This window comes from Notothenia rossii (assembly GCF_949606895.1).
Source record: "Notothenia rossii genome assembly, chromosome: 5".
Lineage (NCBI taxonomy): Eukaryota > Metazoa > Chordata > Actinopteri > Perciformes > Nototheniidae > Notothenia > Notothenia rossii.
The window spans coordinates 2,802,801-2,830,684 of NC_136903.1; the positions used below are offsets into that span (position 1 = coordinate 2,802,801).

The 27,884-nt window shown below is 42.9% G+C and overlaps 4 protein-coding genes across 5 annotated transcripts in view; 2 read left to right on the forward strand and 2 right to left on the reverse strand.

Moving 5' to 3' along the window:
* The window catches only part of LOC307040153 (uncharacterized protein), a 161,292-nt gene that overhangs the window by 69,132 nt on the left and 64,276 nt on the right, over positions 1–27,884 (reverse strand). The window lies entirely within an intron of this gene.
* On the forward strand, positions 1,155–16,889 carry LOC307039584 (uncharacterized protein). The gene is made up of 4 exons (XM_079681798.1): positions 1,155–2,056; positions 3,019–4,670; positions 7,749–8,046; positions 14,848–16,889. The coding sequence occupies exons 2-4, from the start codon at positions 3,028–3,030 to the stop codon at positions 16,501–16,503; spliced, it is 3,597 nt and encodes a 1,198-aa protein (XP_079537924.1). The 5' UTR covers positions 1,155–2,056; positions 3,019–3,027; the 3' UTR covers positions 16,504–16,889.
* On the reverse strand, positions 7,400–11,390 carry LOC307040151 (Fanconi anemia core complex-associated protein 24-like). The gene is made up of 4 exons (XM_079682743.1): positions 11,169–11,390; positions 8,818–8,960; positions 8,452–8,607; positions 7,400–8,037 (listed from the first exon to the last, which is right to left on the reverse strand). Exons 1-4 carry the CDS (start codon positions 11,269–11,271, stop codon positions 7,786–7,788), a joined length of 654 nt encoding a protein of 217 aa, XP_079538869.1. The 5' UTR covers positions 11,272–11,390; the 3' UTR covers positions 7,400–7,785.
* LOC307040131 (E3 ubiquitin-protein ligase TRIM21-like) lies at positions 24,945–27,007 on the forward strand (the record flags this gene model as incomplete). Its single annotated transcript, XM_079682711.1, has 1 exon — positions 24,945–27,007. One exon carries the CDS (start codon positions 24,945–24,947, stop codon positions 26,589–26,591), a length of 1,647 nt encoding a protein of 548 aa, XP_079538837.1. The 3' UTR covers positions 26,592–27,007.

Here is a 27,884-nt window from a genome sequence, read left to right on the forward strand (position 1 = left end):
AGCCCCAGCCCAATTTAACCCCTGGGTATTTGTGAGGGAGCTCCTATATGGCATTACCCCGCTGAAGCTCACCAAAGTTTAACATATTTCATAGTTCAAAGTTTTGTCAATTGTTTTGTTTATTGGTCAAATACTGGTTTCTAATGGTTTCTGAGGAGTTTTACTGGAATGAAAGAGCACAGAGTACAGAAGCAACAAAGGAGCATACTGCATTAAACATGACCTTCACAGAGAGGTTGAAGTTCATGTGGAAAGGAGGCTTCAGTAGTCTGTCTGCACTCTGTTTAGTTTTGCTATCTTACAATCAATATAGTAAAGTGTGTTGCCAATGTAACCGGTTAGAACTCAAAGTTGCGATGAGGTCTTAAAATGTATGGAAAGGGTCTTAAAAAAGGTCTTAAAAGGTATTAAATTTGACTTCAGGATTCCTGCATATACCCTGCAAACATACAGAGACACACACACACACACACACACACACACACACACACACACACACACATACTCAGACAGACACACAGACACAAACATACAGAGACACACTTTCACGGTTAGGGAGTTCTTTTTTGTTTTGTTATGCTTTATGTTATGTTCAGACATCGTTCTCATGTTGAACATGATTAAATGTACTTTGTAAGTAATTATGGGACGTGCTTCTTCTTTCATAGCAATCTTCCTTCATACTTTCTTGACGTGAAATAGGTCTTAAATTCTATTCAAAGTGGTCTTAAAAAGTCTTACATTTGAGTTGGTGAAACCTGCAGGAACCCTGGTGTGTGTGTCGTAAAAAAGACAACTCTCTGCGCGCAGATACTGTGAGAGTCACGGATTACATTTATTTTATTTTGTCTCTGTGAACTTCGTACTTAACAGTTTTGAACAAAACATATCCTGGTGTACCAATCTTTGTGCATGTGACAATTCTTGCACGTTCAATGGTTAAATGCAAATGTATTTTTCCATTATTGTTTTGTTTAATCTATAGAACACCAGACTTCTTTCACTTGTGAGGACGTCCTGCCATTTGCTACTGGTGTCGATTCAGTGCCCCCCCCCCCCCCCCCCCTTGGATTTCCACAACAACCCGAGATCCAATTCTATGAGCTGGAGTCCGGGCTCTGTCGTTACCCATACACCTCAACCTGTTCGCTAACACTGTTCCTGCCACGAGGGATCTCAACAGAGGAAGAGATGTGGAATCTGATGATCAATTCTGTTTTCGGTTCTTTGGGCTTTGGGAAATTGTAGTTTTGTAAAGAGCTTATAATACATTACACCATTACTATTTAACTTGTCAGTGTGGTTTGTCATTCATTGACACAATTTACAATAATTTGGTTTTATTAGCAAGGTTAAAAACATGGCAGACTTCACAATATAACTTTATGTTAAAGACATGGGTGATGTGGTTCAGTTCAAGTTCTATAGCAAAGTACTTGAAAGCTACAATTCGAGGAAGTTGAACATCAAAAAAATATAACTGAACAGAATCAACATCAGTTAATCTGACACAGAGCTATAGTTCGTTTACATCTAAGTCCAAAACCCCCAAAACTAGAGGTGAATACAAATTAATCTGGTTCTAATATAAACTAAGACTGACCTGAATGTGAGTCAACAATCACGTGTCAGTTCCCTCCAATAAAAACCCTTATCAAACAGTCTGTTCAGGGAGGAGGAAGTGTTTCACCAGCTGCTCTTAAACAGGGATCATAACACACAGCCTGTAAAACTGTTGTGAAATAAAGCGGAAGGAGGAATGCATTGATAAAATATTCCTACTTATGCTCAATACACTGTTTGAAAGCCTCTTGGATCAGTTGTAAAATGCATCATCACAAAGTTAAATAACAAGTCTCAACAGTTCTTCCTCCACTCCCTCTTGGCAAACAGCCACTGAGACGTGGGACCACACGGGAAGAGAAGAGTTTCAATTTCCCAGAAATGAAAGCTGAAGTTTGTCGGAGCAACAGCAGAGCAGCAGCGTCTCTGTTTCTCTGAAGACACACTCGACTCAGTAGCTCTTTTCAACACAGCAGGATCTCTGCAAACTCTGGTGAGTGCACTACAGACACATCACTTAATATTTAGTCAAAGTTGGATTAAAATCAGAATCTGACTGTATTACATCCATTTGACCAGATAAAGAATATTATACAATAGAAGTGTGTCAGTTAAGATATTAGCAACAGCCTAAAATACAATGTAAACTCTGGGTAAGGAATGTTAGACAGAATACAGCCAAAGCTAGCATTAGCTTAAACTTATTTTCATATTTCCTGTATTTGAAAACATCTTTATAAATGACTTCATTAAACAAAGTAGTATCTAAGTATTAGATTTGTTCTGGACTCTCCAAAGCAAGGTATATGGTGTTATGTTACACGTTTTTGGAATTACTTATAAAAAGCATGACATTTACACATTTCTTCTTATATAATTGTGACACACTGTGGTGAGCAGCCTTGAGCTTTGAACCCTTCTTTCTCAGCCGCACTGTTTCTGTAATAACTGCTCTCGGCCTTTATACAGCTGATAACTTTACTGTAAACTATTAACTTCAGTGATGCTCAGCAAGGAGGATTCACTCCTCTGTTCAACAATGGCAAAATCCCCCAAAATGAATAGAGCTTACACATTGTGTTTTTTAGAGTTTAAACTAAATGCTGCTATGATTTTCCAGATTTGATTTATAATATTAACAAGTGACTTTTTTGAAAAACAATGTTTTTGGTTGTTTGTTCTACGTCTACAACATCTGAACTGCCCGTTTGAGCCATCTTTAACCCCCTGGTAGATAGAGCTGATTCATGCTAATAACATAACTTATGCTAATTGTGCAAATTGCCCGAAAAGTTAGCATCCTGCAGTCTCTATGTGCTGGGGAACTTTACTATACATTTCTAACATTAGACGTTGGGCTTGTTAACATTTTCACGTTCGTAATAGGACTCAAATAGACATGGCAAATAAACAATATGTCATTAAGTTGTGTTTCTTCTCACGTTTTGTCCTCAGAGTTTAGACATGTCTGCTGCCAGCTGTCTACTGACCGAAGATCAGTTTCTGTGCTCCATCTGTCTGGATGTGTTCACTGATCCAGTCAGCACACCATGTGGACACAACTTCTGTAAAGCCTGCATCTCTGAACACTGGGATAGAAATGTCCCGAGTCAATGTCTCAACTGTAAAGAAGTTTTCAACAGAAGGCCTGAGCTGCGGGTCAACACTTTCATCTCTGAGATGGCTGCTCAGTTCAGACAGTCAGCTCAACAGAAAGCCAGCAGCAGCAGCTCAGAGCAACACGTTGTCAAACCAGGAGAAGTTCCCTGTGACGCCTGCACTGGAACCAGACTGAAGGCCCTGAAGTCCTGCCTGGTGTGTCTGGTGTCCTACTGTGAGACTCACCTGGAGCCTCACCTGACAAGAGCAGGCCTGAAGAAACATCAGCTGATCGACCCTGTGGAGAACCTGGAAGGCAGGATGTGTGTGAAGCACGATAAACTGCTGGAGCTGTTCTGTAAGACCGACCAGGTGTGTGTCTGCCTGCACTGCACCTATTCAGAGCACAAGACACATGATGTTGTTCCTCTGAAAGAAGGATATGAAGGAAAGAAGGCTGAGCTGGGGAAGACAGAGGCTGAAATTCAGCAGATGATTCAGAAGAGACGACTGAAGATTCAGGAGATGAACCGCTCAGTGGAGCTCAGTAAGGAAGGAGCAGAGAGAGAGATAGCAGATGGTGTTCAGGTCTTCACCGCTCTGAAGGAGTCTGTTGAGAGAAGCCAGGCCGAGCTCATGGACACCATCAAAGAGAAGCAGAGAGAGGCAGAGGAACAGGCTGAAGGCTTCATCAAAGAGCTGGAACAGGAAGTCTCTGAGCTGAAGAAGAGAAGCTCTGAGGTGGAGCAGCTCTCACGCTCTGAAGACCAGCTCCACCTCCTCCAAAGCTTCACGTCCCTGAACGCTGCTCCACCCACCAAGAACTGGACAGAAGTCAGGGTCCGTCCACCTTCATATGAGGGGACTGTGATGAGAGCTGTGACTCAGCTGGAGGAGACGCTCAGGAAACTGATGAAGAAGCTGCTCTCTGAGGTGGAGCTGAAGAGGGTCCAGCAGTCTGAGGTGGAGGTGACTCTTGATCCTGATACAGCATATCCCAGACTCATCCTGTCTGTTGATGGAAAACAAGTTAAACATGTTGATGTGAGGAAGAATCTCCCAGACAATCCAGAGAGATTTGATACTTGTACTTGTGTCTTAGCAAAGCAGAGTTTCTCTTCAGGAAGATTTTATTGCGAGGTTCAGGTTAAAGGGAAGACAGCCTGGGATTTAGGAGTGGCCAGAGAGTCGATCAACAGGAAGAGAATCATCACACTGACTCCTCAGAAAGGTTACTGGACGATATGGTTGAGGAATGGAAATGAGTACTCAGCTCTTGCTGGTCCTCCAGTCCGTCTCTCTCTGAAGTCTCAGCCTGAGAAGGTGGGGGTGTTTGTGGATTATGAGGAGGGTCTGGTCTCCTTTTATGATGTTGATGCTGCAGCTCTGATCTACTCCTTCACTGGCTGCTGCTTCAAAGAGAAACTCTACCCATTCTTTGGTCCTTGTGACAACGATGGTGGTAAAAACTCTGCCCCTCTGATCATCTCTCCTGTCAATCATACTGAGTAGAACAACCCTTTGATTTGAAATCAGGTTCAATATCATTTAATGTTAGAAATAAATGTGTTTTATGGGATGGGCGTTGTTTATACTTTATTATCAGATTGTGATCAATGCATTTTTTTCTTTAAATGTTTTCGTTGCTACTAAAACAGCAAACCAATTTGACTACATATATTGAAACGATCTGATGAATTCTAAAAACTCTATAACCTGCCTTTGAAATCATCTAGAGAGCAACACATTCAAAATGAGAAGCTTTTGTACTTTCCATGTCTTGATGCTAAATCTATCACTTGTATTGTGTAATCATAGATTATATAGGAAATGTTGCATATTGGCTCACACAACTGAAGACCATTTTATGAATAAGTCTCAAAAATAATAATTATCTCTTTTCTTTGGAATAAACAAAGTCAAATTAATGTCTGATGATTTTTGTTATGTTTTTGCTTGTTGTGTAAAAAAACGAGGAAAAAAACGCTGATTTTATTAAAACGGCACCAAATAATATGAAGAAGAACACCATGAGCTGTTCTCAGATGAGCTGAACATACCTCTTCACAGGTGAGATAGTGTAGTAGGAAGTAGAGATGTCCCGATCTGATCACGTGATCGGGGATCGGAGCCGATCACGTGATTTTCAAAAGATCGGAATCGGGAGAAAAAAATCGGGGATCGGGATTTTTTTAATTTTATATTCAATGTTACAAAACAAAAATGACCATGTTCAAGTCTTAAAGTCATCCTGAGGCCTTAGTTTTGGTTTCAAATGAAACAACATCATGTATGTGTTGCTTCTTTGGAGCTGGTTTTCATAGACCTATTTCTCTCAAATCTGGCAACAGAGTGGGCGCAGTGTCTAATTGTAGCAGTAAGCTAACGAGTACTGAAAGCTTTATTTTGTTTTGATCCAATGCTGCACAACTGAACTGATCCAATGCTGCTGTGAAAGAAAGAAGCTATATCCATGTTGGATAGAATATCCAATTTAAATTAAAAAAAATAACCTTAAGGGACAACTTGAATGCTTTTCTTCTTTTTTTTCTCTTAATGCATTGCATAAAGATCGGATCGGGAAAAATCGGTATCGGCAAATTGCTAAATCAAATGATCGGAATCGGATCGGGAGCAAAAAAAGGTGATCGGGACATCCCTAGTAGGAAGTGTGCCATAATGTTGTCTATAAGGTTTTGGGGTGTGTGAACAGCTGATTTGAACACTGTGCTACATCATGAGGGACATCTGAGGACGACCTTTAGAGGAGTTCATTACAAACTGTGGTCATATGAATACATGCTCTCAATAAATAACTACAGACTGATGCTGAAGATGATAACATTAATACACGAGCACATTGAAATCTAAGTCTGATTGCTCCCACCTATGCCACATTTCCCCAGCACTCGCCTCAATACCAAAGACACAGGTTCATTCATCTTTATTTGTAAATGTCAAAAATATCACGTCTTTTTCATAAGCACTTTTTTCCTAACATGCACTCCAACAAATGCTACACTCTGGTTTCAGACAGAGGGTGAAACCAGATGCTGCAGCACAGGCAGTATGAGAAAAATAAAGAGCTTTTGAACATTAAAGCATGGAGACATGTAGAGACACTACATACTGATATACACCTGAACATCAGCAGGAGAGGACTCTTTAAAGTAGAGACACTACATACTGATATACACCTGAACATCAGCAGGAGAGGACTCTTTAAAGTAGAGACACTACATACTGATATACACCTGAACATCAGCAGGAGAGGACTCTTTAAAGTAGAGACACTACATACTGATATACAGCTGAACATCAGCAAGAGAGGACTCTTTAAAGTAGAGACACTACATACTGATATATACCTGAACATCAGCAGGAGAGGACTCTTTAAACTAGAGACACTACATACTGATATACACCTGAACATCAGCAGGAGAGGACTCTTTAAACTAGAGACACTACATACTGATATACACCTGAACATCAGCAGGAGAGGACTCTTTAAAGTAGAGATACTACATACTGATATACACCTGAACATCAGCAGGAGAGGACTCTTTAAAGTAGAGACACTACATACTGATATACATCTGAACATCAGCAGGAGAGGACTCTTTAAAGTAGAGACAATACATACTGATATACTCCTGAACATCAGCAGGAGAGGACTCTTTAAAGTAGAGACACTACATACTGATATACACCTGAACATCAGCAGGAGAGGACTCTTTAAAGTAGAGACACTACATACTGATATACACCTGAACATCAGCAGGAGAGGACTCTTTAAAGTAGAGACACTACATACTGATATACACCTGAACATCAGCAGGAGAGGACTCTTTAAAGTAGAGATACTACATACATATATACACCTGAACATCAGCAGGAGAGGACTCTTTAAAGTAGAGACACTACATACTGATATACACCTGAACATCAGCAGGAGAGGACTCTTTAAAGTAGAGACACTACATACTGATATACACCTGAACATCAGCAGGAGAGGACTCTTTAAAGTAGAGACACTACATACTGATATACACCTGAACATCAGCAGGAGAGGACTCTTTAAAGTAGAGACGCTACATACTGACATACACCTGAACATCAGCAGGAGAGGACTCTTTAAAGTAGAGACACTACATACTGATATACACCTGAACATGAGCAGGAGAGGACTCTTTAAAGTAGAGACGCTACATACTGATATACACCTGAACATCAGCAGGAGAGGACTCTTTAAAGTAGAGACACTACATACTGATATACACCTGAACATGAGCAGGAGAGGACTCTTTAAAGTAGAGACACTACATACTGATATACACCTGAACATGAATAACATGTCCTTACCAGCAGCAGTGGGTTTGTGGAAGAAGCTAAATTAGCAGCAAGGTAGCAGTTGTATCATATTATTTATTGTGTGATGTTACAATAAAGGAGGGTTCATGTTGAATTATATTGGGGGTTAACATGAAATAAGACCTTTTTGAACATGAAAGCCTCGACACACGTCAAAGGAAAGACACTAAATACTTATATACTCCTGAAAATGAGCTTAATTTGTCCTTACTAAGCAAAACACCAGAAAATCCAACCCCAGACTCAGAGAGCTCAGGTTCCAGCAGCAGTGGCTTTGTGGAAGAAGCTGTGGATTTGCTGAGCTGCAGCCTGACCCACGATGGGCTCCAGCTCGTGGGGGGCGGCGTTGCAGAGCTGGTGGACGCTGGAGAACTCCTGCAGGAGCGCCAGAGCTTTGACCCCGCCGACCCCGGGGACTCGCTGCACCAGAACCAGGACCTGTGGGTCCAGCAGCCGAGAGGAACTCCTCCTCCTGAAGGGGTTCTCTCGACCCTCCCCGTGGACCTGGAGACGGTCAGAGCCGGTTGGAAAATCAACAGGAAAATCAACAAATACATGGGAGCTTGTTGGGAAAACACTGAATGTCCTCTTCCAACATGAGAGCAACATGCTAACAAAGGTATCCCAACTGTAGCTGTGTACATGACAGGATGTGTGATTACCTAGAAGAGCATCAGGACTGTTTGAGGCATATGATAGCTATGTGATTAACATGATGATTCAGCCTCTATGGAGAGAGACATATGACAAGCATGATCATTTAAAAAATATATACACTAAAACAGACTTCCAGATGCAGGGTCGACACGGCTAGAATTAAAATGTGGCTATCATGTGTAAATGTGTGTTTGACTGTAAGTGTGTGTGGACCCCAGGTAGAATAGCTAGTGCTAATTGGGATCCTATTGAAAAACTCACGATCTGACTGATGAGCTGCGAGGCCTCGGTCTGCCCGCTGACCGGCAGCAGAGTCAAACCCAGGTCCAACACAACAAACTTCTGCACGGCGGAGAAGTTCTGCTCACTGAGGCGCGTCTTCTCCACCAGCACCAGCTCCTGGAAACTGCTGCTGGTCTATACAACAGGAGGGACACATGTCACTGTAGTGTTCTTTTGTTTGAAGATCAAGAGTCAGCCCTTAAAGTTCAGGCACAATATATTAATTCATTTCTTTCATCATCATCATCATCATCATCATCATCATCATCATCATCATCATCATCATCATCATGTCAGGCAGAACAACACAGAGAAAACACTGCTTTGTGTCCTCGTTAAACTCACGTTTCTGTAGCGGACCAGTTTCCTCTTGTAGCTGTTTCCTGCTATGATGTCGCACTCTGACACGTACAGGATGCAGCTTTTGTTGGGCAGGTGGAAATCTGCGACACCGAGCTCATTCTCAAACAGGATTTTCACTCCTCCACCTGCAGCAGAAGAAGAGCTTGTGTATTAGAGCTGCAGCCACAGAACAATTATCTCAATCTTAACCATTAGGAGTGAGTTTTCATACACAATGGTAGAAAATGCAGTTTTCAGTCCATCAAATACTGAGATGACCTTTTAGTTAGTGGTAGTGGTGGAATGTAACAAAGTACATTTACTCAAGTACTGCTTTTCAGTAGAAATGTAAGGTGCTTGTACTTCAAATGTCCACATTATGCTACTTTATACTTTTACTTCACAAAATGTTTTGGGCAAATGTTGTTGTTTTTTACTGTTGTACTTTTACTTTTTTCATTTATTTAAGACTTAAGTTAATTTGCAGATTTAGGTTATAAATACAATTTGAATTCCACAAAATAATGATGGTGTATTGTTAGAGGTTACTGTTAGAAATTAAAATCAATGTTTTAATGGGGAAATGTAGTTTAAACATGCCGTCATTTTTTTGCAGTTTTACACTGAAAAAACAAAAATTCTTGTGCACAAGAAGTTAAGCTTTTATTCTGAAACTCTTTCATCTCCGGTTGGCAGTGAGGATGTGGTAAATTTACAATTTCCTAAAGAGGTGAATTTAGTAGCGAAATGATATAGAGTGGTGCAAACCGAAGCCTACTGATTTAACACTACAACTATAGATGTCGAGATACTACCATGTTGAATATTAAATGAAGGTACAGTTTATTTGAATACATTATTGTTTACAGACGAGAGGAGCATGTGACAACATCCGGAATGACCGGAAACCAAACGAGCCGAGAAGTATTTTTTAGAGTATTGATTACAGCGTTTAGAATGTGTTAAATGAAAAGTGATGAAAGAGAATATGAGGAGAAAAGGCGTGTTAAGCATATATTGAATGTGAAAAGAACCAATCCTCTGTTTAAATGCAACAACGGACATTGGAGACGAGGCGAGCCGGCTGGCGGGGAGGAGCCAGCAGAGGATATATAACAGCACCGGACGAGGGATCGGGGCTCTTCTCTTCCCTAACGAGGAGCGGATCACAGCTGTTTGTCTGACTGAACAATATCATGCTTGTGACCAACCCGCGCCTTTTTTAATTAAAGTACCCAATTGAACTTTCACAGAGACTACATTTAGTCTCCTTTTAAAGCTTCTCTCCTGGACGGGAGAATAACGAACACAGTTTACATTACCCAGCAGTAAATAAAATAATAAAAATAAACCCTATCTTTACCAGATGCAACATTAAAGTGATGAACACATGATGCATCAATAAATACAGTAAAATACAATCCTTTAATACAAAGATGAGCCATACATAATGGGTACTTTTAGTACTTCAAGTATATTTTAGTACCCCTGTACTTCAGAGCAAATTTAATTGAAGGACTTTTACTGGACGATTTCTACTTTTACTTAAGTAACATATCTGAGTACTTCTTCCACCACCGCCAAGTGGCAAGTAAAGTTAAAGGCTCAGTCAGTAGGGGCTTGGACTGGGAGCTGTAGGGTCGCCGGTTCAAGTCCCCGAACAGACTTAAAGCTGCCATGGAATGTGGACTGCTACTTGGAGCGGTCCCAGTTCACCTCCAGACAACCCCCCACTCCCATTGCTCCCCGGGCGCTGTACAATAGCTGCCCAGTGCTCCTAGTATGGGTTAAATGGGTTAAATGCAGAGAACAAATGTCACTGTGTGTGCTGTGTGCTCTGCATGTGTGACAATTAAAGAGGGTTTCATCCCTCCCAATATATATATTAAAACAAATAATTAAATCTTTAATTTGCATAATGACAAACATCTAATTCAAACAATGACTTTAAGGAGGCCAAACATATTAAAATGAGTTTAATCACCAATAAATTATAACATCGTTTCTTTTAACTAGACGTATTGAAGATAATTGAATCCGGCATTAACACCAATAACAAGTATCGCTTTATTCCCATGTAACATTTATATTTATATGTATTGTTATGGTTACATTTGTTTTAAATTGAGGACATGTGAGCGGAATAGATGAGTGGAAGTATTTGACAGATAGAATGTGAATTATCATTTTCTACACCTTGTTTTTGTCTGCATTTTATTGAAATGTACATTAAAACAGCGAATTTTTGAACGGGGTTTGGTACACATGTGTAACGACCCAGACGTTAGCGTGATAACACGGTTGGAATTGGGCTGTTTTAATGTAATACACGGTAAATAAACTCATGTATTTACCCTTTAAGCTTTGAATAAGGGACGAATTCCTCCATTTCTCGCTGGTTATAACATGTCTGTAAGGAGGGACCGCATTCAGCAGAGAAGGCGCTTTGGTCTCCATTCAATCACAACTGTTAATACAATATAATATATAGAGAAAGAGAAGGTATTGAAACTGTATCCATGGAGACGAGTTAGCTGACCGACATGTCTGTTCTGTTTTGTTGCCTCCAAAACATCCAAATGTCTTCTTCGCCTGCAGTTCAGTCAGTAGTGCGGCAGACGGCTCATCATCGCCCCCTGCAGGACAACTCAGATATCTTTTTGATAATTCTGACTATTCACATTTATTTAAAAAAAATCAGACTTTTCTGATTTATTTATTTTATTCTGACTTGTCTGATTATCATTTTTAATTTTTACTTTACTGAATTATGGGGAATTCAGATTTTTTTTTCATTATCCTGACTTTTTTTTGGAGAACTTTAACTATTTTATTTGAGACTTTTTGTGAGAATTCTTACTTTTTTCCATCATTCAGATTTCTTTTTTAGAATATTCCCTTTTTTTAGAATTTGATTTTTTTGGACAATTCTGACTTTTTTCTCAGAGTTCAACCTTTATTGAGAATTATTTTTTTTAAATGAGAAATCTGAATTTTTTTTATCTTAATTCATAATGTTGAGTTTATGGGTATACGTGTTAAACATTTGAACATTTGAACTTCGAATAAATAAATACATATTTAATATTCACCTATTCTATACTGCTAGAAAAATGAATTCATGCTGGGTTATGCTTATTTTTAGGCAAACTCTCAACTGTGTAAAATATTAACAAATAGCCCAGGCTATTGAGTTTGTGTACAAGGAGAAGAGGAGGGGACCGAGAACAGAGCCCTGAGGGACCCCTGTAGTTAATTGACAAGGATCGGACTCGGACCCTCTCCAAGTTACCCTGTAGGTGCGGTCTTTGAGGTATGAGGTGAGGAGGGAAAGTGCAGTCCCTGAAACTCCAAGTTCTTGGAGAGTGTGAAGGATGATCTGATGGTTCACCGTGTCGAATGCAGCAGAAGTGTTTCACCAGCTGCTCTTAAACAGGGACCATAACACACAGTCTGTAAAACTGAAATAAAGCGGAAGGAGGAAATGCATTGAGAAAATATTCCTACTTATGCTCAATACACTGTTTGAAAAGCCGTTGGACCAGTTGTAAAATGCATCGTCACAAAGTTAAATAACAAGCCTCAATAGTTCTTCCTCCACTCCCTCTTGGCAAACTGCCACTGACAGGTGGAACCACACGGGAAGAGAAGAGTTTCAATTTCCCAGAAATTAAAGCTGAAGTTTGTCTGAGCGACAGCAGAGCAGCAGCGTCTCTGTTTCTCTGAAGAAACACTCGACTCAGTAGCTCTTTTCAACACAGCAGGATCTCTGCAAACTCTGGTGAGTGCACTACAGACACATCACTTAATATTTAGTCAAAGTAGGATTAAAATCTGAATCTGACTATTACATCCATTTGACCAGATAAAGAATATTATACTATATAAATGTGTCGGTTAAGATATTAGCAACAGCCAACAATACAATGTAAACTCTGGGTAAGGAATGTTAGACAGAATACAGCCAAAGCTAGCATTAGCTTAAACTTATTTTCATATTTCCTGTATTTGAAAACGTCTTTATAAATGACTGTATTAAACAAAGTAGTATCTAAATATTATATTTGTTCTGGACTGTCCAAATCTGGTGTTATGTTACAAGTTTTATACTTATAAAAAGCATGACATTTACATATTTCTTCTTATATAATTGTAACACACTGTGGTGAGCAGCCTTGAGCTTTGAACCCTTCTTTCTCAGCCACACTGTTTCTGTAATAACTGCTCTCGGCCTTTATACAGCTGATAACTTTACTGTTTTTTAACAACTAGTATTAAAGAGCAACTTGCAGGGTTTTTTTTTTAATACATTTATGCTTAACCTTGCCTGAAAATTAAAAAATGTTAAAGCAGGATTTGATATGTTTTACAAGACATAAGGAATTCAGAGAAAAAGGAGCCGTTTTCTCTGCTACTAAATTTTTTTTTTTTTTAACGTCAAACGCGTCATATTACGTCACATGGGGGAGCAACTTTCTCGGACTCGTTTTATGCCCAATCCGCGGTAGTAGTTTGTAGTTGGTTTGAGCGGTTGTGATTTAGTGAGCTGGTATTTTTTCGGTAATTTTACATTGCATTTCACCATTTGTAATCATGGTGAGCTTGTGTTCGTGCAGGTTGCACAAACTCGGGCCTGTCAGGACATCGAGTCCACAGTTTCCCTCCCCCTCCCCCCCCTTCGCTGCTCTCTCTCTCTCCCCTCCGGTACACGGCACCGTAAGACGTAGTGTGGAGTTGCATTAGGTAACGCTGTGGTGGCTGTACTGCTCCAGCCGTCTCATTTGTGTTTGTTTGTTTCCCCCTGTCTGTGTTGTTTGTGTGGGCGTGGTGGCTGTCACTCCTAGCTCCCGGCTCAACCTCCACTCACTTGCTGCAATCAGCTGTACACCCTCCCCGACTACACACCTGCTTTCCATCAAGCCATTTACAACGACATATCAACGGAGGCTCCACAACCTTTCTCCGCCAGATCGTCAAGTATCAGCCGTATCTCGCGTCTCTCCTCCGGTACACAGCACCGTAGTGTGGAGTTGCATTAGGTAACGCTGATACTTGCGCATTAGTTTCTGTTATGGATCAGTATCAACAGTCCTGCCAGTAACGTTACTATATTATCAATACTACTTTAGTTATAGCCTGATATATGATAGCTAACTTCACAATGTTGTGATGTGACGTTAGCTAACATTCTGTAGCTAACGCCGGTCACTCACCAAGACAGCTGCTCTGTTCTCCACTGGTTCTCCTCACACCACAGCTCCATTTCTCTCCGATGGCCGTTATTTTTTCTAATCCTTGGCTGCTCCTGGTCTCTTGGACGCCTAGCAGGCTCATAATTATAATCATATGCATTCGAATATATATTTTCAACCTCTTCTGTGTCAAAACTAGCATTGTGATCCATGTTTATTCATATGTTAGACCGGCCGCTCTCCCCCTTGTGTCCCCCGTGTTACTAAAACGACGCCAGATGTCACTGTAGTGTATATTTCTGTATATTTTTTTGAAAATCTAGTGTATTCATCATTTTCCTACACATTTATTCACTGGTGTCTCTAACCTGCAAGTTGCTCTCTAACTTCAGTGATGCTCAGCAAGGAGGATTCACTCCTCTGTTCAACAATGGCAAAATCCCCCAAAATGAATAGAGCTTGCACATTGTGTTTTTTAGAGTGTAAACTAAATGCTGCTATGATTTTCCAGATTTTATTTATAATATTAACAAAAAAATGTTTGACTCCATTTCGAATTCTTGCAAACAAAACAACTAAATGTTTTTGGTTGTTTGGTCTATGTTTTCATTTTCCTCATAGAAATACACCATCTGAACTGCACATTTGAGCCATCTTTAACCCCTTGGTAGATAATGCGATTCAGGCTAATGTATGCTAATAACATAACTTATGCTAATTATGCAAATTGCACGAAAAATTGGGCTTGTTAATATTTTCAGGTTCGTAATAGGACTCAAATAGACATGGCAAATAAACAATATGTCATTAAGTTGTGTTTCTTCACACGTTTTGTCCTCAGAGTTTAGACATGTCTGCTGCCAGCTGTCTGCTGACTGAAGATCAGTTTCTGTGCTCCATCTGTCTAGATGTGTTCACTGATCCGGTCAGCACACCATGTGGACACAACTTCTGTAAAGCCTGCATCTCTGAACACTGGGATAGAAATGTCCAGTGTCAGTGTCCCAACTGCAAAGAAGTTTTCAACATAAAGCCTGAGCTGCGCGTCAACTCTTTAATCTCTGAGATGGCTGCTCAGTTCAGACAGTCAGCTCAACAGAAAGCCAGCAGCAGCAGCTCAGAGCAACAAGTTGTCAAACCAGGAGAAGTTCCCTGTGACGTCTGCACTGGAACCAGACTGAAGGCCCTGAAGTCCTGCCTGGTGTGTCTGGAGTCCTACTGTGAGACTCACCTGGAGCCTCACCTGACAAGAGCAGGCCTGAAGAAACATCAGCTGATCGACCCTGTGGAGAACCTGGAAGGCAGGATGTGTGTGAAGCACGATAAACTGCTGGAGCTGTTCTGTAAGACCGACCAGGTGTGTGTCTGCATGCACTGCACCTATTCAGAGCACAAGACACATGATGTTGTTCCTCTGAAAGAAGGATATGAAGGAAAGAAGGCTGAGCTGGGGAAGACAGAGGCTGAAATTCAGCAGATGATCCAGAAGAGACGACTGAAGATTCAGGAGATGAACCGCTCAGTGGAGCTCAGTAAGGAAGGAGCAGACAGAGAGATAGCAGATGGTGTTCAGGTCTTCACCGCTCTGAAGGAGTCTGTTGAGAGAAGCCAGGCCGAGCTCATGGACACCATCAAAGAGAAGCAGAGAGAGACAGAGGAACAGGCTGAAGGCTTCATCAAAGAGCTGGAACAGGAAGTCTCTGAGCTGAAGAAGAGAAGCTCTGAGGTGGAGCAGCTCTCACGCTCTGAAGACCAGCTCCACCTCCTCCAAAGCTTCAAGTCCCTGAACGCTGCTCCACCCACCAAGAACTGGACAGAAGTCAGGGTCCGTCCACCTTCATATGAGGGGACTGTGAGGAGAGCTGTGACTCAGCTGGAGGAGACGCTCAGGAAACAGATGAAGAAGCTGCTCTCTGAGGTGGAGCTGAAGAGGGTCCAGCAGTCTGAGGTGGAGGTGACTCTTGATCCTGATACAGCACAACCCAGACTCATCCTGTCTGATGATGGAAAACAAGTGAAAGATGGTGATGTGAAGAAGAATCTTCCAGACAATCCAGAGAGATTTGATTTGGGTCCTTGTGTTTTAGCAAAGCAGAGTTTCTCTTCAGGAAGATTTTATTACGAGGTTCAGGTTAAAGGGAAGACTGACTGGGATTTAGGAGTGGCCAGAGAGTCGATCAACAGGAAGGGAAATATCATACTGTCTCCTCAGAATGGTTACTGGACGATAGTGTTGAGGAATGAAAATGAGTACAAAGCTTGTGCTGGTCCTTCAGTCCGTCTCTCTCTGAAGTCTCAGCCTGAGAAGGTGGGGGTGTTTGTGGATTATGAGGAGGGTCTGGTCTCCTTTTATGATGTTGATGCTGCAGCTCTGATCTACTCCTTCACTGGCTGCTGCTTCAAAGAGAAACTCTACCCATTCTTTAGTCCTTGTGACAACGATGGTGGTAAAAACTCTGCCCCTCTGATCATCTCTCCTGTCAATCACACTGAGTAGAACAACCCTTTGATTTTGAATCAGGTTCAATATCATTTAATGTTAGAAATAAATGTGTTTTATGGGATGGGCGTTGTTTATACTTTATTAACAGATTGTGATCAATGCATTTTTTTCTTTAAATGTTTTCGTTGCTACTAAAACAGCAAACCAATTTGACTACATATATTGAAACGATCTGATGAATTCTAAAAACTCTATAACCTGCCTTTGAAATCATCTAGAGCAGCGGTTTTCAAAGTGTGAGGCGCGCCTCCACTGGGGGGTGCCAGAGAGCTTCAGGGGAGGCGCAGCGTGAGACACAAAAGAACGAGAAAAAGACGAGTAATGTGACACTTGCCCACTTGTGGCTGTCTATGGAGACCGAGTTCCCCCACCTCGCCAAAAAGGCTCCACCTACCTGTGTGAGTGCAGGTTTTCCGCATTGACTTTGATCAAAAGCAAGTACCGGTAAAGGCTGCAGCCAGAGTATGATCTGAGTTTATTCCTGTGTGCATCAAAGACGCAGACTCATTGTTCCCACTAAAATAGGGGTGAGTGTAATAAGGAGGCAAAGTTGACGTTCAGTGTGTGGCCGGGAGCATATAAGGATTTATCCACCATGTTGAAAATGTTAAAAAAAAAAAGATGTCTGGAGAACACGGCGTGCAGAAATATACGGGTCGTGCTGCAGCTAGATGTGCCTGTCCTCTGTAAGAAGGTGTCGGCGACTGACATGCAAGGAAGAACGGCTGTCCACAGGCTGTTCCAACTTTAACAACTGTATTAACTTCCAGGGTAGTGAATTGAACATGCAATTGTAATTGGGTGTGTGGTATATTTTCATGCACGGACACGCATGTTCCACAACACACAAACTGAACAACACTCAATTTTTTCCGATCGCGACCAGCGTCCTTGCGATCTTGTTATAATAACAAGTGCACGTTACTGATGCAATATGGTTGAGACCATTCGGGCTTATTCTAGAGGGGTGCAAGGAATAGTCCAAGTAGTGGGGGAGTTGTATACAATATGTTTAAAACATAAAAATAAAAAGGTTTAAAAAAGTTATTGTTTAATGTTTTAAGGAGGTGACGCTACTCAGCCAATCAAATCAGTGCAGTCAGCACGATAGATTCAAACACACACACAGAGACAAGAGGAGAGAAAATGTCGGAGTCATTTCAAATGGCGGAAGGTAGACAGCGAAAACAGAGCATTTAATTACATTTTCTCTTACTGGACCTCTTTGAAATGCAATTGAATACCCCTGCATTATAGCAACAACAACAATAATAATAATAATAATAACAGCAATAATAATTGGGAGGGGGGGCAAAGCTGTTCTTATGTTCTCTGAGGGGAGGCTCACCTACCCACACTTTGAAAACCCCTGATCTAGAGCAACACATTCAAAATGAGAAGCTTTTGTACTTTCCATGTCTTGATGCTAAATCTATCACTTGTATTGTGTAATCATAGATTATATAGGAAATGATGCATATTGGCTCACACAACTGAAGACCATTTTATGAATAAGTCTCAAAAATAATAATTATCTCTTTTCTTTGGAATAAACAAAGTCAAATTAAAGTCTGATGATTTTTATTATGTTTTTGCTTGTTGTGTAAAAAAAAGAGAAAAAAACAGCTGATTTTATTAAAACGGCACCAAATAATATGAAGAAGAACACCATGAGCTGTTCTCAGATGAGCTGAACATACCTCTTCACAGGTGAGATAGTGTAGTAGGAAGTAGAGATGTTCCGATCCGATCACGTGATCGGGGATCGGAGCCGATCACGTGATTTTCAAAAGATCGGAATCGGGAGAAAAAAAATCGGGGATCGGGATTTTAAATTTTTTTAAATTTTGTATTCAATGTTACAAAACAAAAATGACCATGTTCAAGTCTTAAAGTCATCCTGAGGCCTTAGTTTTGGTTTCAAATTACACAACATCATGTATGTGTTGCTTCTTTGGGGCTTGTCTTCATAGACCTGCTTATTTCTCTCAAATCTGGCAACAGAGTGGGCACAGTGTCTAATTGTAGCAGTAAGCTAACGAGTACTGAAAGCTTTATTTTGTTTTGATCCAATGCTGCACAACTGAACTGATCCAATGCTGCTGTGAAAGAAAGAAGCTATATCCATGTTGGATAGAATATCCAATTTAAATTAAAAAAAATAACCTTAAGGGACAACTTGAATGCTTTTTTTTCTCTTAATGCATTGCATAAAGATCGGATCGGGAAAAATCGGTATCGGGAAATTGTCAAAATCAAAAGATCGGAATCGGATTGGGAGCAAAAAAAGGTGATCGGGACATCCCTCGAAGCTACCCATCTTCCTGAAGCAAAGGATTTGTCAAGGGGAGAACACTGAGGCATGAACTCAATTGCACGACTCAAAACTCAGACTCAGATAGCGTTTCAAAATAAAGACTTTACTGGAATTTGCACAGTAATAAAACAAGGAAAACAAAACCACTCTTTCGAGGAAAACTATAATGCGATCTATAGCATAGGTCCGTGAAAGGTCCGTGAAAAGGTCCGTGAGGTAAGCCGATACGTGGTCTTCGAGAGACAACGAACTGACAATTAACAGGAGGGAGCTAACACAATATATACACAGGTAAAGGGGACACAGTTGGAAACAATCAGGGCGGGGAAAATAATCAAGGACGCAGGAGACAGAAAAGGGGCGGGGAGCGTGGAGGCCTGAAATGAGAGGAAGAAATAATTAAGGGTATAGACATAAGGCACAAGACAAAGGGACATGACAACTCTAACATAAAGAATAAACTTTCACAATAAGTTTCTTGGACATGACAGTACCCCCCCTTCTAGGGACGGCTCCTGACGGCCCAGGCTCCTCTGAGTTGAGGCGGTCAAAATCCTCAATGAGGCTTTTGTCCACGATGAAGCGGGAAGGAATCCATTGCCGCTCCTCAGGACCATAACCCTTCCAGTCAACCAGTAACTGTCGCCCTCTACCCCTTTTCCGACTAGCCAATAGTGACTTGACCGTGTAAACCGGACCTCCATCGATCATCCGGGGGGGCGGGGGGGGTTTGACGGTGGGAACCATAGCGCTCTCCTTCAATGGTTTTAATTTCCCTACATGGAAGGTGGGATGTACCTTCATGGCCCTGGGAAGCCGTAGTCTCACTGAGACTGGGTTTATGACCTTGGTGATGGGAAAAGGACCCACAAACCGGGGAGCCAGTTTTCGGGAGAGTACGTGGAGGGGAAGGTCTCGTGTAGAGAGCCAGACTTTTTGGCCTGGCTGGTATACAGGGGCTGGTCGGCGTTTTCGGTCTGCTGCTCTTTTAACCAGTTGTGAATTCCTGCAGAGTATCTTCCTAGCCGCAGCCCACACGCGCCGACAACGCCTGACCAGAGCGTGGGCAGACGGGACCGTGACCTCCCTCTCCGTGGCTGGGAACAGTGGCGGCTGGTAGCCATAAACACAGTGAAACGGGGACAGGCCCGTGGCAGAAGTAGGGAGGATGTTGTGTGCATACTCAACCCAGGTGAGGTGCTCGCTCCAGGAGGATGGATTCTGGGACACCAGGCAGCGCAGGCAGGTCTCCAGTTCTTGATTTAGGCGCTCTGTCTGGCCGTTAGACTCCGGATGATATCCAGACGAGAGACTGACCGTGGCACCGATGAGGCTGCAGAACTCCTTCCAGAAGCGTGACACAAACTGGGGGCCCCGGTCGGAGACAATATCCTTAGGGAAACCATGAAGCCGAAACACATTCTGCATCATGACCTCCGCCGTTTCCTTAGCTGAGGGCATCTTTGGCAGAGCAATGAAATGTGTCATTTTGGAAAATCTGTCCACTACCGTGAGAACTGTGGTTTTACCTCTAGAGAGGGGCAGGCCAGTGACGAAGTCCATGGAGATCTCTGACCAGGGCCTGTTGGGAATAGGGAGTGGTTGTAATAACCCTATTCGCGACCTGGAAGAGGTCTTGTTTCGAGCGCAGATAGGGCACGCCTCCACATACTCCTTCACCTCCTTCTCCATGGATGTCCACCAGAAACGTTGTTTAACAATGAACATAGTTCTCTTGACTCCGGGGTGACAGGTGAGCAGCGAAGTGTGAGCCCAGTGGATCACCTGTGGTCGCTCGGCCTCCTGAACAAAAATCCGGTTAGGCGGGCAACCCCTTGGTGCAGGAGCTCCAGCATTGGCACGTATTACCTCCTTCTCCACTGGCCAAGTCAGCGCTCCTACCACCCGGTTCAATGGGATGATGGGTTCCGGCTCCTTGGCTGCAGGCACAGGGTCAAACAGACGGGACAGAGCGTCAGGCTTGACATTCTGAGACCCCGGCCTGTAGGAAAGAACAAAGTCAAAACGGTTGAAAAACAAGGTCCACCTAGCCTGGCGGGAGTTCAGTCTTTTGGCCTTTCTGATGTACTCCAGGTTCTTGTGATCGGTCCAGACCACAAAAGGATGCTCGGCTCCCTCCAACCAATGCCTCCACTCTTCCAACGCTAACTTCACGGCCAGCAACTCACGGTTTCCCACGTCATAATTTCTCTCTGCCGGGGAGAGCTTCCTGGACAGGAAGGCGCAGGGGTGAAGTTTGTTGTCCTTCTGTTGTTGCTGGGAGAGGACCGCTCCCACCCCCTCGTTGGAGGCATCCACTTCCACCACGAACTGGCGAGTGGGATCCGGCATGGTAAGTATGGGGGCAGTGGTGAACATCTTTTTCAGCCGAGAAAAAGCCTCCTCAGCCTGAGGAGACCACACAAAAGGCACCTGAGGGGACGTGAGGACATGAAGAGGGGCTGCAATAGCGCTGAAGCTCCGCACAAAACGTCTGTAAAAATTAGCAAAGCCTAAAAACTGCTGCACCTTTTTGCGAGAGTCAGGGGTAGGCCAACAGGCTACTGCGCTAACCTTCTCTGGGTCCATCATAACCTGACCTGGGGAAATGATGAAGCCCAAAAAAGTGACTGTTTCCACATGAAATTCACACTTTTCAGCTTTGACAAACAACTTATTTTGGAGCAGTTTCTGTAGAACCAGGCGGACATGTTGTTTGTGGGTGTGAAGGTCAGGGGAGTAGATCAGAATGTCGTCCAGATAAACAAAAACGAAACGGTTCAGAAACTCCCTCAACACGTCGTTGATCATAGCCTGGAAGACTGCAGGAGCGTTTGACAATCCAAACGGCATGACCAGGTATTCATAATGTCCTGAAGGGGTGTTAAAACCCGTCTTCCATTCATCGCCCTCCCTGATCCTGACCAAATGATAGGCGTTCCGCAGGTCTAATTTGGTGAAAACCTTGGCTTCCTGAAGCTGCTCGAAAGCGGACGAGATGAGAGGGAGGGGGTACCGGTTTTTAACCGTAATGTCATTGAGAGGTGAGTAGTCGATACAGGGCCTAAGAGACCCATCCTTTTTGCCCACGAAAAAAAAACCTGCCCCTGCTGGGGATGAGGAATGACGAATAAGCCCTGTCTTGAGGGAGGCATCAATATAGTCCTTCATGGCCTCTTTCTCAGGTCCTGAAATTGCATAAAGTCGACCCTTAGGAATGGGAGACCCGGCAATTAAGTCAATAGCACAGTCATAGGAGCGGTGAGGAGGAAGAGCCAGAGCTTTGGACTTACTAAAAACTTCACTAAGGTCGTGGTAGCAGGAAGGAACTGAAAGTACATCCGGAAGATATATTTTTGGGACTGTATCCTGCCTAACACTCCCAGTGTTACATCCCCTGTCAATCTCTGCTACCTGCTTAAAACAGAGATCAATGCAATTCTTTCCCCACCCCTCCACCCTCCCAGATTGCCAATCTATGTGAGGGTTATGAAGTTTCAACCAGGGAAACCCCAAAATGAGTGGATGTTGGGCTGAGTTAAATAAGTGAAAAGACATTGTCTCATGGTGGTTATCATTACATCTTACTTCTAAAGGCTCCGTTTGGTGAGTCACTTTAAACAACAGCCGCCCATCGAGAGCACTCGCTTCAAGAGGCTGGGGTAGAGGTTTAGTTTTTATGTCCCATTTTTTAACTAAACCCCAATCCATAAGACTTTCGTCCGCCCCTGAGTCAATGAGAACACCATGAGTAACTACATTGTCTCTGATTTTTACCTGGATCCGGGTCAGGGTGCGAGGAGGAAAGTCAGAGGAAGAGATCCGGCTCACCAACGTACTCCTCTTCATTGGTGAGCCTCCTCTTTTACCGGACAAGCCGCTTGTGGGTGTCCGCGCTGCCCGCAGTAGAAACACAGACCTTCCTTGAATCGACGCTGACGTTCTGCCAGCGACAGCTTGGCGCGGCCCAACTGCATTGGCTCCTCCACGGAGCCAGGGGGCGCTGTTGTCCGGAACGCAGGTGGTGAGGGGTGACGGGGCCTCCAAGAAGAAGTAATATCCAGCGGCGAGCGTCTCCTCTGGAGAGGTGGATCAACCGCATCCTTGGATTTATTCCTTCTCCTCTCCGTCAAACGATTGTCTATACGTAAAGCCATGGATATGACAGAGTCCAAATCAGCGGGCAGATCGAGAGGCGCCAGCTGGTCTTGTAAAGAATCCGAGAGACCGCTGACGAAAGCGTCAAACAATGCAGCGGAGTTCCAGCCGCTGTCGGCTGCCTTAGTCCGGAACTCGATGGCGTAGTCAGCCACACTCCGCTGATGTTGTCGCAGCTTGATCAGAGCCCGAGCTGCTTCCCTGCCCGGCGTGGTTTGATCGAAGGTCTTCCTCATAGTGTCTATGAAGTTTTCCAGAGACCCGCAGATAGGCGAGCCTCGGGACCATTCTGCCGTGGCCCACGCTGCTGCTCGGCCGGAGAGATGAGAGATCATAAAAGCCACTTTGGAAATGTCCGTGGGAAAAGCAGCCGGTTGGTGGTGATAGTGTAACTCACACTGCACGATGAACGGCCGGCAGCCTTCTGAGTCCCCGGAGTACCTTTCGGGTGGAGCCAGACGCATGGAAGCACTGTGCGGCTCAGTAACCCGGTTGGGATCGAATCCGGTCACCGCTGGAACCGGAGGAGTCGTAGGAGGAGAAACAGCCTGCAGGTGAGTGAGCACACGCTGAACCTCTGCTGCCAGTAGATTAACTTGGGTCGTCAACGATGTTTGTAGTTCCCCCTGGCTGCTGGTTAGATCCTGCACTCCCTGCTGCATGGTGGCCATACGCTCCTCTTGTTGCCCAAGACGTTGGCCCTGAGAACGGATAGCGTTCTTAATCTGATCTGAGTCGGCTGAGTTCATTTTGATGGTCAGTTCGTACTGTCAAGGGGAGAACACTGAGGCATGAACTCAATTGCACGACTCAAAACTCAGACTCAGATAGCGTTTCAAAATAAAGACTTTACTGGAATTTGCACAGTAATAAAACAAGGAAAACAAAACCACTCTTTCGAGGAAAACTATAATGCGATCTATAGCATAGGTCCGTGAAAGGTCCGTGAAAAGGTCCGTGAGGTAAGCCGATACGTGGTCTTCGAGAGACAACGAACTGACAATTAACAGGAGGGAGCTAACACAATATATACACAGGTAAAGGGGACACAGTTGGAAACAATCAGGGCGGGGAAAATAATCAAGGACGCAGGAGACAGAAAAGGGGCGGGGAGCGTGGAGGCCTGAAATGAGAGGAAGAAATAATTAAGGGTATAGACATAAAGCACAAGACAAAGGGACATGACAACTCTAACATAAAGAATAAACTTTCACAATAAGTTTCTTGGACATGACAATGACTTCATTAAACAAAGTAGTATCTAAGTATTAGATTTGTTCTGGACTCTCCAAAGCAAGGTATCTGGTGTTATGTTACAAGTTTTTGGAATTACTTATAAAAAGCATGACATTTACATATTTCTTCTTATATAATTGTGACACACTGTGGTGAGCAGCCTTGAGCTTTGAACCCTTCTTTCTCAGCCGCACTGTTTCTGTAATAACTGCTCTCGGCCTTTATACAGCTGATAACTTTACTGTAAACTATTAACTTCAGTGATGCTCAGCAAGGAGGATTCAATCCTCTGTTCAACAATGGCAAAATCCCCCAAAATGAATAGAGCTTGCACATTGTGTTTTTTAGAGTTTAAACTAAATGCTGCTATGATTTTCCAGATTTTATTTATAATATTAAGAAGTGACTTTTTTGAAAAACAATGTTTTTGGTTGTTTGTTCTACGTCTACAACATCTGAACTGCACGTTTGAGCCATCTTTAACCCCCTGGTAGATAGAGCTGATTCATGCTAATAACATAACTTATGCTAATTGTGCAAATTGCCCGAAAAGTTAGCATCCTGCAGTCTCTATGTGCTGGGGAACTTTACTATACATTTCTAACATTAGACGTTGGGCTTGTTAACATTTTCAGGTTCGTAATAGGACTCAAATAGACATGGCAAATAAACAATATGTCATTAAGTTGTGTTTCTTCTCACGTTTTGTCCTCAGAGTTTAGACATGTCTGCTGCCAGCTGTCTGCTGACTGAAGATCAGTTTCTGTGCTCCATCTGTCTGGATGTGTTCACTGATCCAGTCAGCACACCATGTGGACACAACTTCTGTAAAGCCTGCATCTCTCAACACTGGGATAGAAATGTCCCGAGTCAGTGTCCCAACTGCAAAGAGGTGTTCAACATAAAGCCTGAGCTGCGGGTCAACACTTTCATCTCTGAGATGGCTGCTCAGTTCAGACAGTCAGCTCAACAGAAAGCCACCAGCAGCAGCAGCTCAGAGCAACACATTGTCAAACCAGGAGAAGTTCCCTGTGACGCCTGCACTGGAACCAGACTGAAGGCCCTGAAGTCCTGCCTGGTGTATCTGGAGTCCTACTGTGAGACTCACCTGGAGCCTCACCTGACAAGAGCAGGCCTGAAGAAACATCAGCTGATCAACCCTGAGGAGAACCTGGAAGGCAGGATGTGTGTGAAGCACGATAAACTGCTGGAGCTGTTCTGTAAGACCGACCAGGTGTGTGTCTGCATGCTCTGCTCTGTTTCAGAACACAAGACACATGATGTAGTTCCTCTGAAAGAAGGATATGAAGGAAAGAAGGCTGAGCTGGGGAAGACAGAGGCTGAAATCCAGCAGATGATCCAGAAGAGACGACTGAAGATTCAGGAGATGAACCGCTCAGTGGAGCTCAGTAAGGAAGGAGCAGACAGAGAGATAGCAGATGGTGTTCAGGTCTTCACCGCTCTGAAGGAGTCTGTTGAGAGAAGCCAGGCCGAGCTCATCGACACCATCAAAGAGAAGCAGAGAGAGACAGAGGAACAGGCTGAAGGCTTCATCAAAGAGCTGGAACAGGAAGTCTCTGAGCTGAAGAAGAGAAGCTCTGAGGTGGAGCAGCTCTCACGCTCTGAAGACCAGCTCCACCTCCTCCAAAGCTTCACGTCCCTGAACGCTGCTCCACCCACCAAGAACTGGACAGAAGTCAGGGTCCGTCCACCTTCATATGAGGGGACTGTGGGGAGAGCTGTGACTCAGCTTGGGGAGACGCTCAGTAAACAGATGAAGAAGCTGCTTGAGGTGGAGCTGAAGAGGGTCCAGCAGTCTGAGGTGGAGGTGACTCTTGATCCTGATACAGCACTTCCCTATCTCATCCTGTCTGATGATGGAAAACAAGTTAAACATGATGATGTGAGGAAGAATCTCCCAGACAATCCAGAGAGATTTAAAACTTGTCCTAATGTCTTAGCAAAGCAGAGTTTCTCTTCAGGAATATTTTATTGCGAGGTTCAGGTTAAAGGGAAGACTAAGTGGGATCTAGGAGTGGTCAGAGAGTCGATCAACAGGAAGGGAAAGATATCACTGTCTCCTCAGGATGGTTACTGGACGATAGTGTTGAGGAATGGAAATGAGTACCAAGCTTGTGCTGTTCCTCCAGTCCGTCTCTCTCTGAAGTCTCAGCCTCAGAAGGTGGGGGTGTTTGTGGATTATGAGGAGGGTCTGGTCTCCTTTTATGATGTTGATGCTGCAGCTCTGATCTACTCCTTCACTGGCTGCTGCTTCAAAGAGAAACTCTACCCATTCTTTAGTCCTTGTGACAACGATGGTGGTAAAAACTCTGCCCCTCTGATCATCTCTCCTGTCAATCACACTGAGTAGAACAACCCTTTGATTTTAAATCAGGTTCAATATCATTTAATGTTAGAAATAAATGTGTTTTATGGGATGGGCGTTGTTTATACTTTATTATCAGATTGTGATCAATGCATTTTTTTCTTTAAATGTTTTCGTTGCTACTAAAAGAGCAAACCAATTTGACTACAGATATTGAAACGATCTGATGAATTCTAAAAACTCTATAACCTGCCTTTGAAATCATCTAGAGAGCAACACATTCAAAATGAGAAGCTTTTGTACTTTCCATGTCTTGATGCTAAATCTATCACTTGTATTGTGTAATCATAGATTATATAGGAAATGTTGCATATTGGCTCACACAACTGAAGACCACTTTATGAATAAGTCTCAAAAATAATAATTATCTCTTTTCTTTGGAATAAACAAAGTCAAATTAATGTCTGACGATTTTTGTTTTGTTTTTGCTTGTTGTGAAAAAAAGAAAAGAGAAAAAAACAGCTGATTTTATTATAACGGCACCAAATAATATGAAGAAGAACACCAAGAGCTGTTCTCAGATGAGCTGAACATACCTCTTCACAGGTGAGATAGTGTAGTAGGAAATAGAGATGTCCCGATCCGATCACGTGATCGGGGATCGGAGCCGATCACGTGATTTTCAAAAGATCGGAATCGGGAGAAAAAAAATCGGGGATCGGGATTTTTTTTTATTTTGTATTCAATGTTACAAAAAAAAAATGACCATGTTCAAGTCTTAAAGTCATCCTGAGGCCTTAGTTTTGGTTTCAAATTACACAACATCATGTATGTGTTGCTTCTTTGGAGCTTGTTTTCATAGACCTATCTCTCTCAAATCTGGCAACAGAGTGGGCGCAGTGTCTAATTGTAGCAGTAAGCTAACGAGTACTGAAAGCTTTATTTTGTTTTGATCCAATGCTGCACAACTGAACTGATCCAATGCTGCTGTGAAAGAAAGAAGCTATATCCATGTTGGATAGAATATCCAATTTAAATTTAAAAAAATAACCTTAAGGGACAACTTGAATGCTTTTTCTCTTTTTTTTCTCTAAATGCATTGCATAAAGATCGGATCGGGAAAAATCGGTATCGGCAAATTGCAAAATCAAATGATCGGAATCGGATCGGGAGCAAAAAAAGGTGATCGGGACATCCCTAGTAGGAAGTGTGCAGCAATGTTGTCTATAAGGTTTTGGGGTGTGTGAACAGCTGATTTGAACACTGTGCTACATCATGAGGGACATCTGAAGATGACCTTTAGAGGAGTTCATTAAAAACTGTGGTCATATGAATACA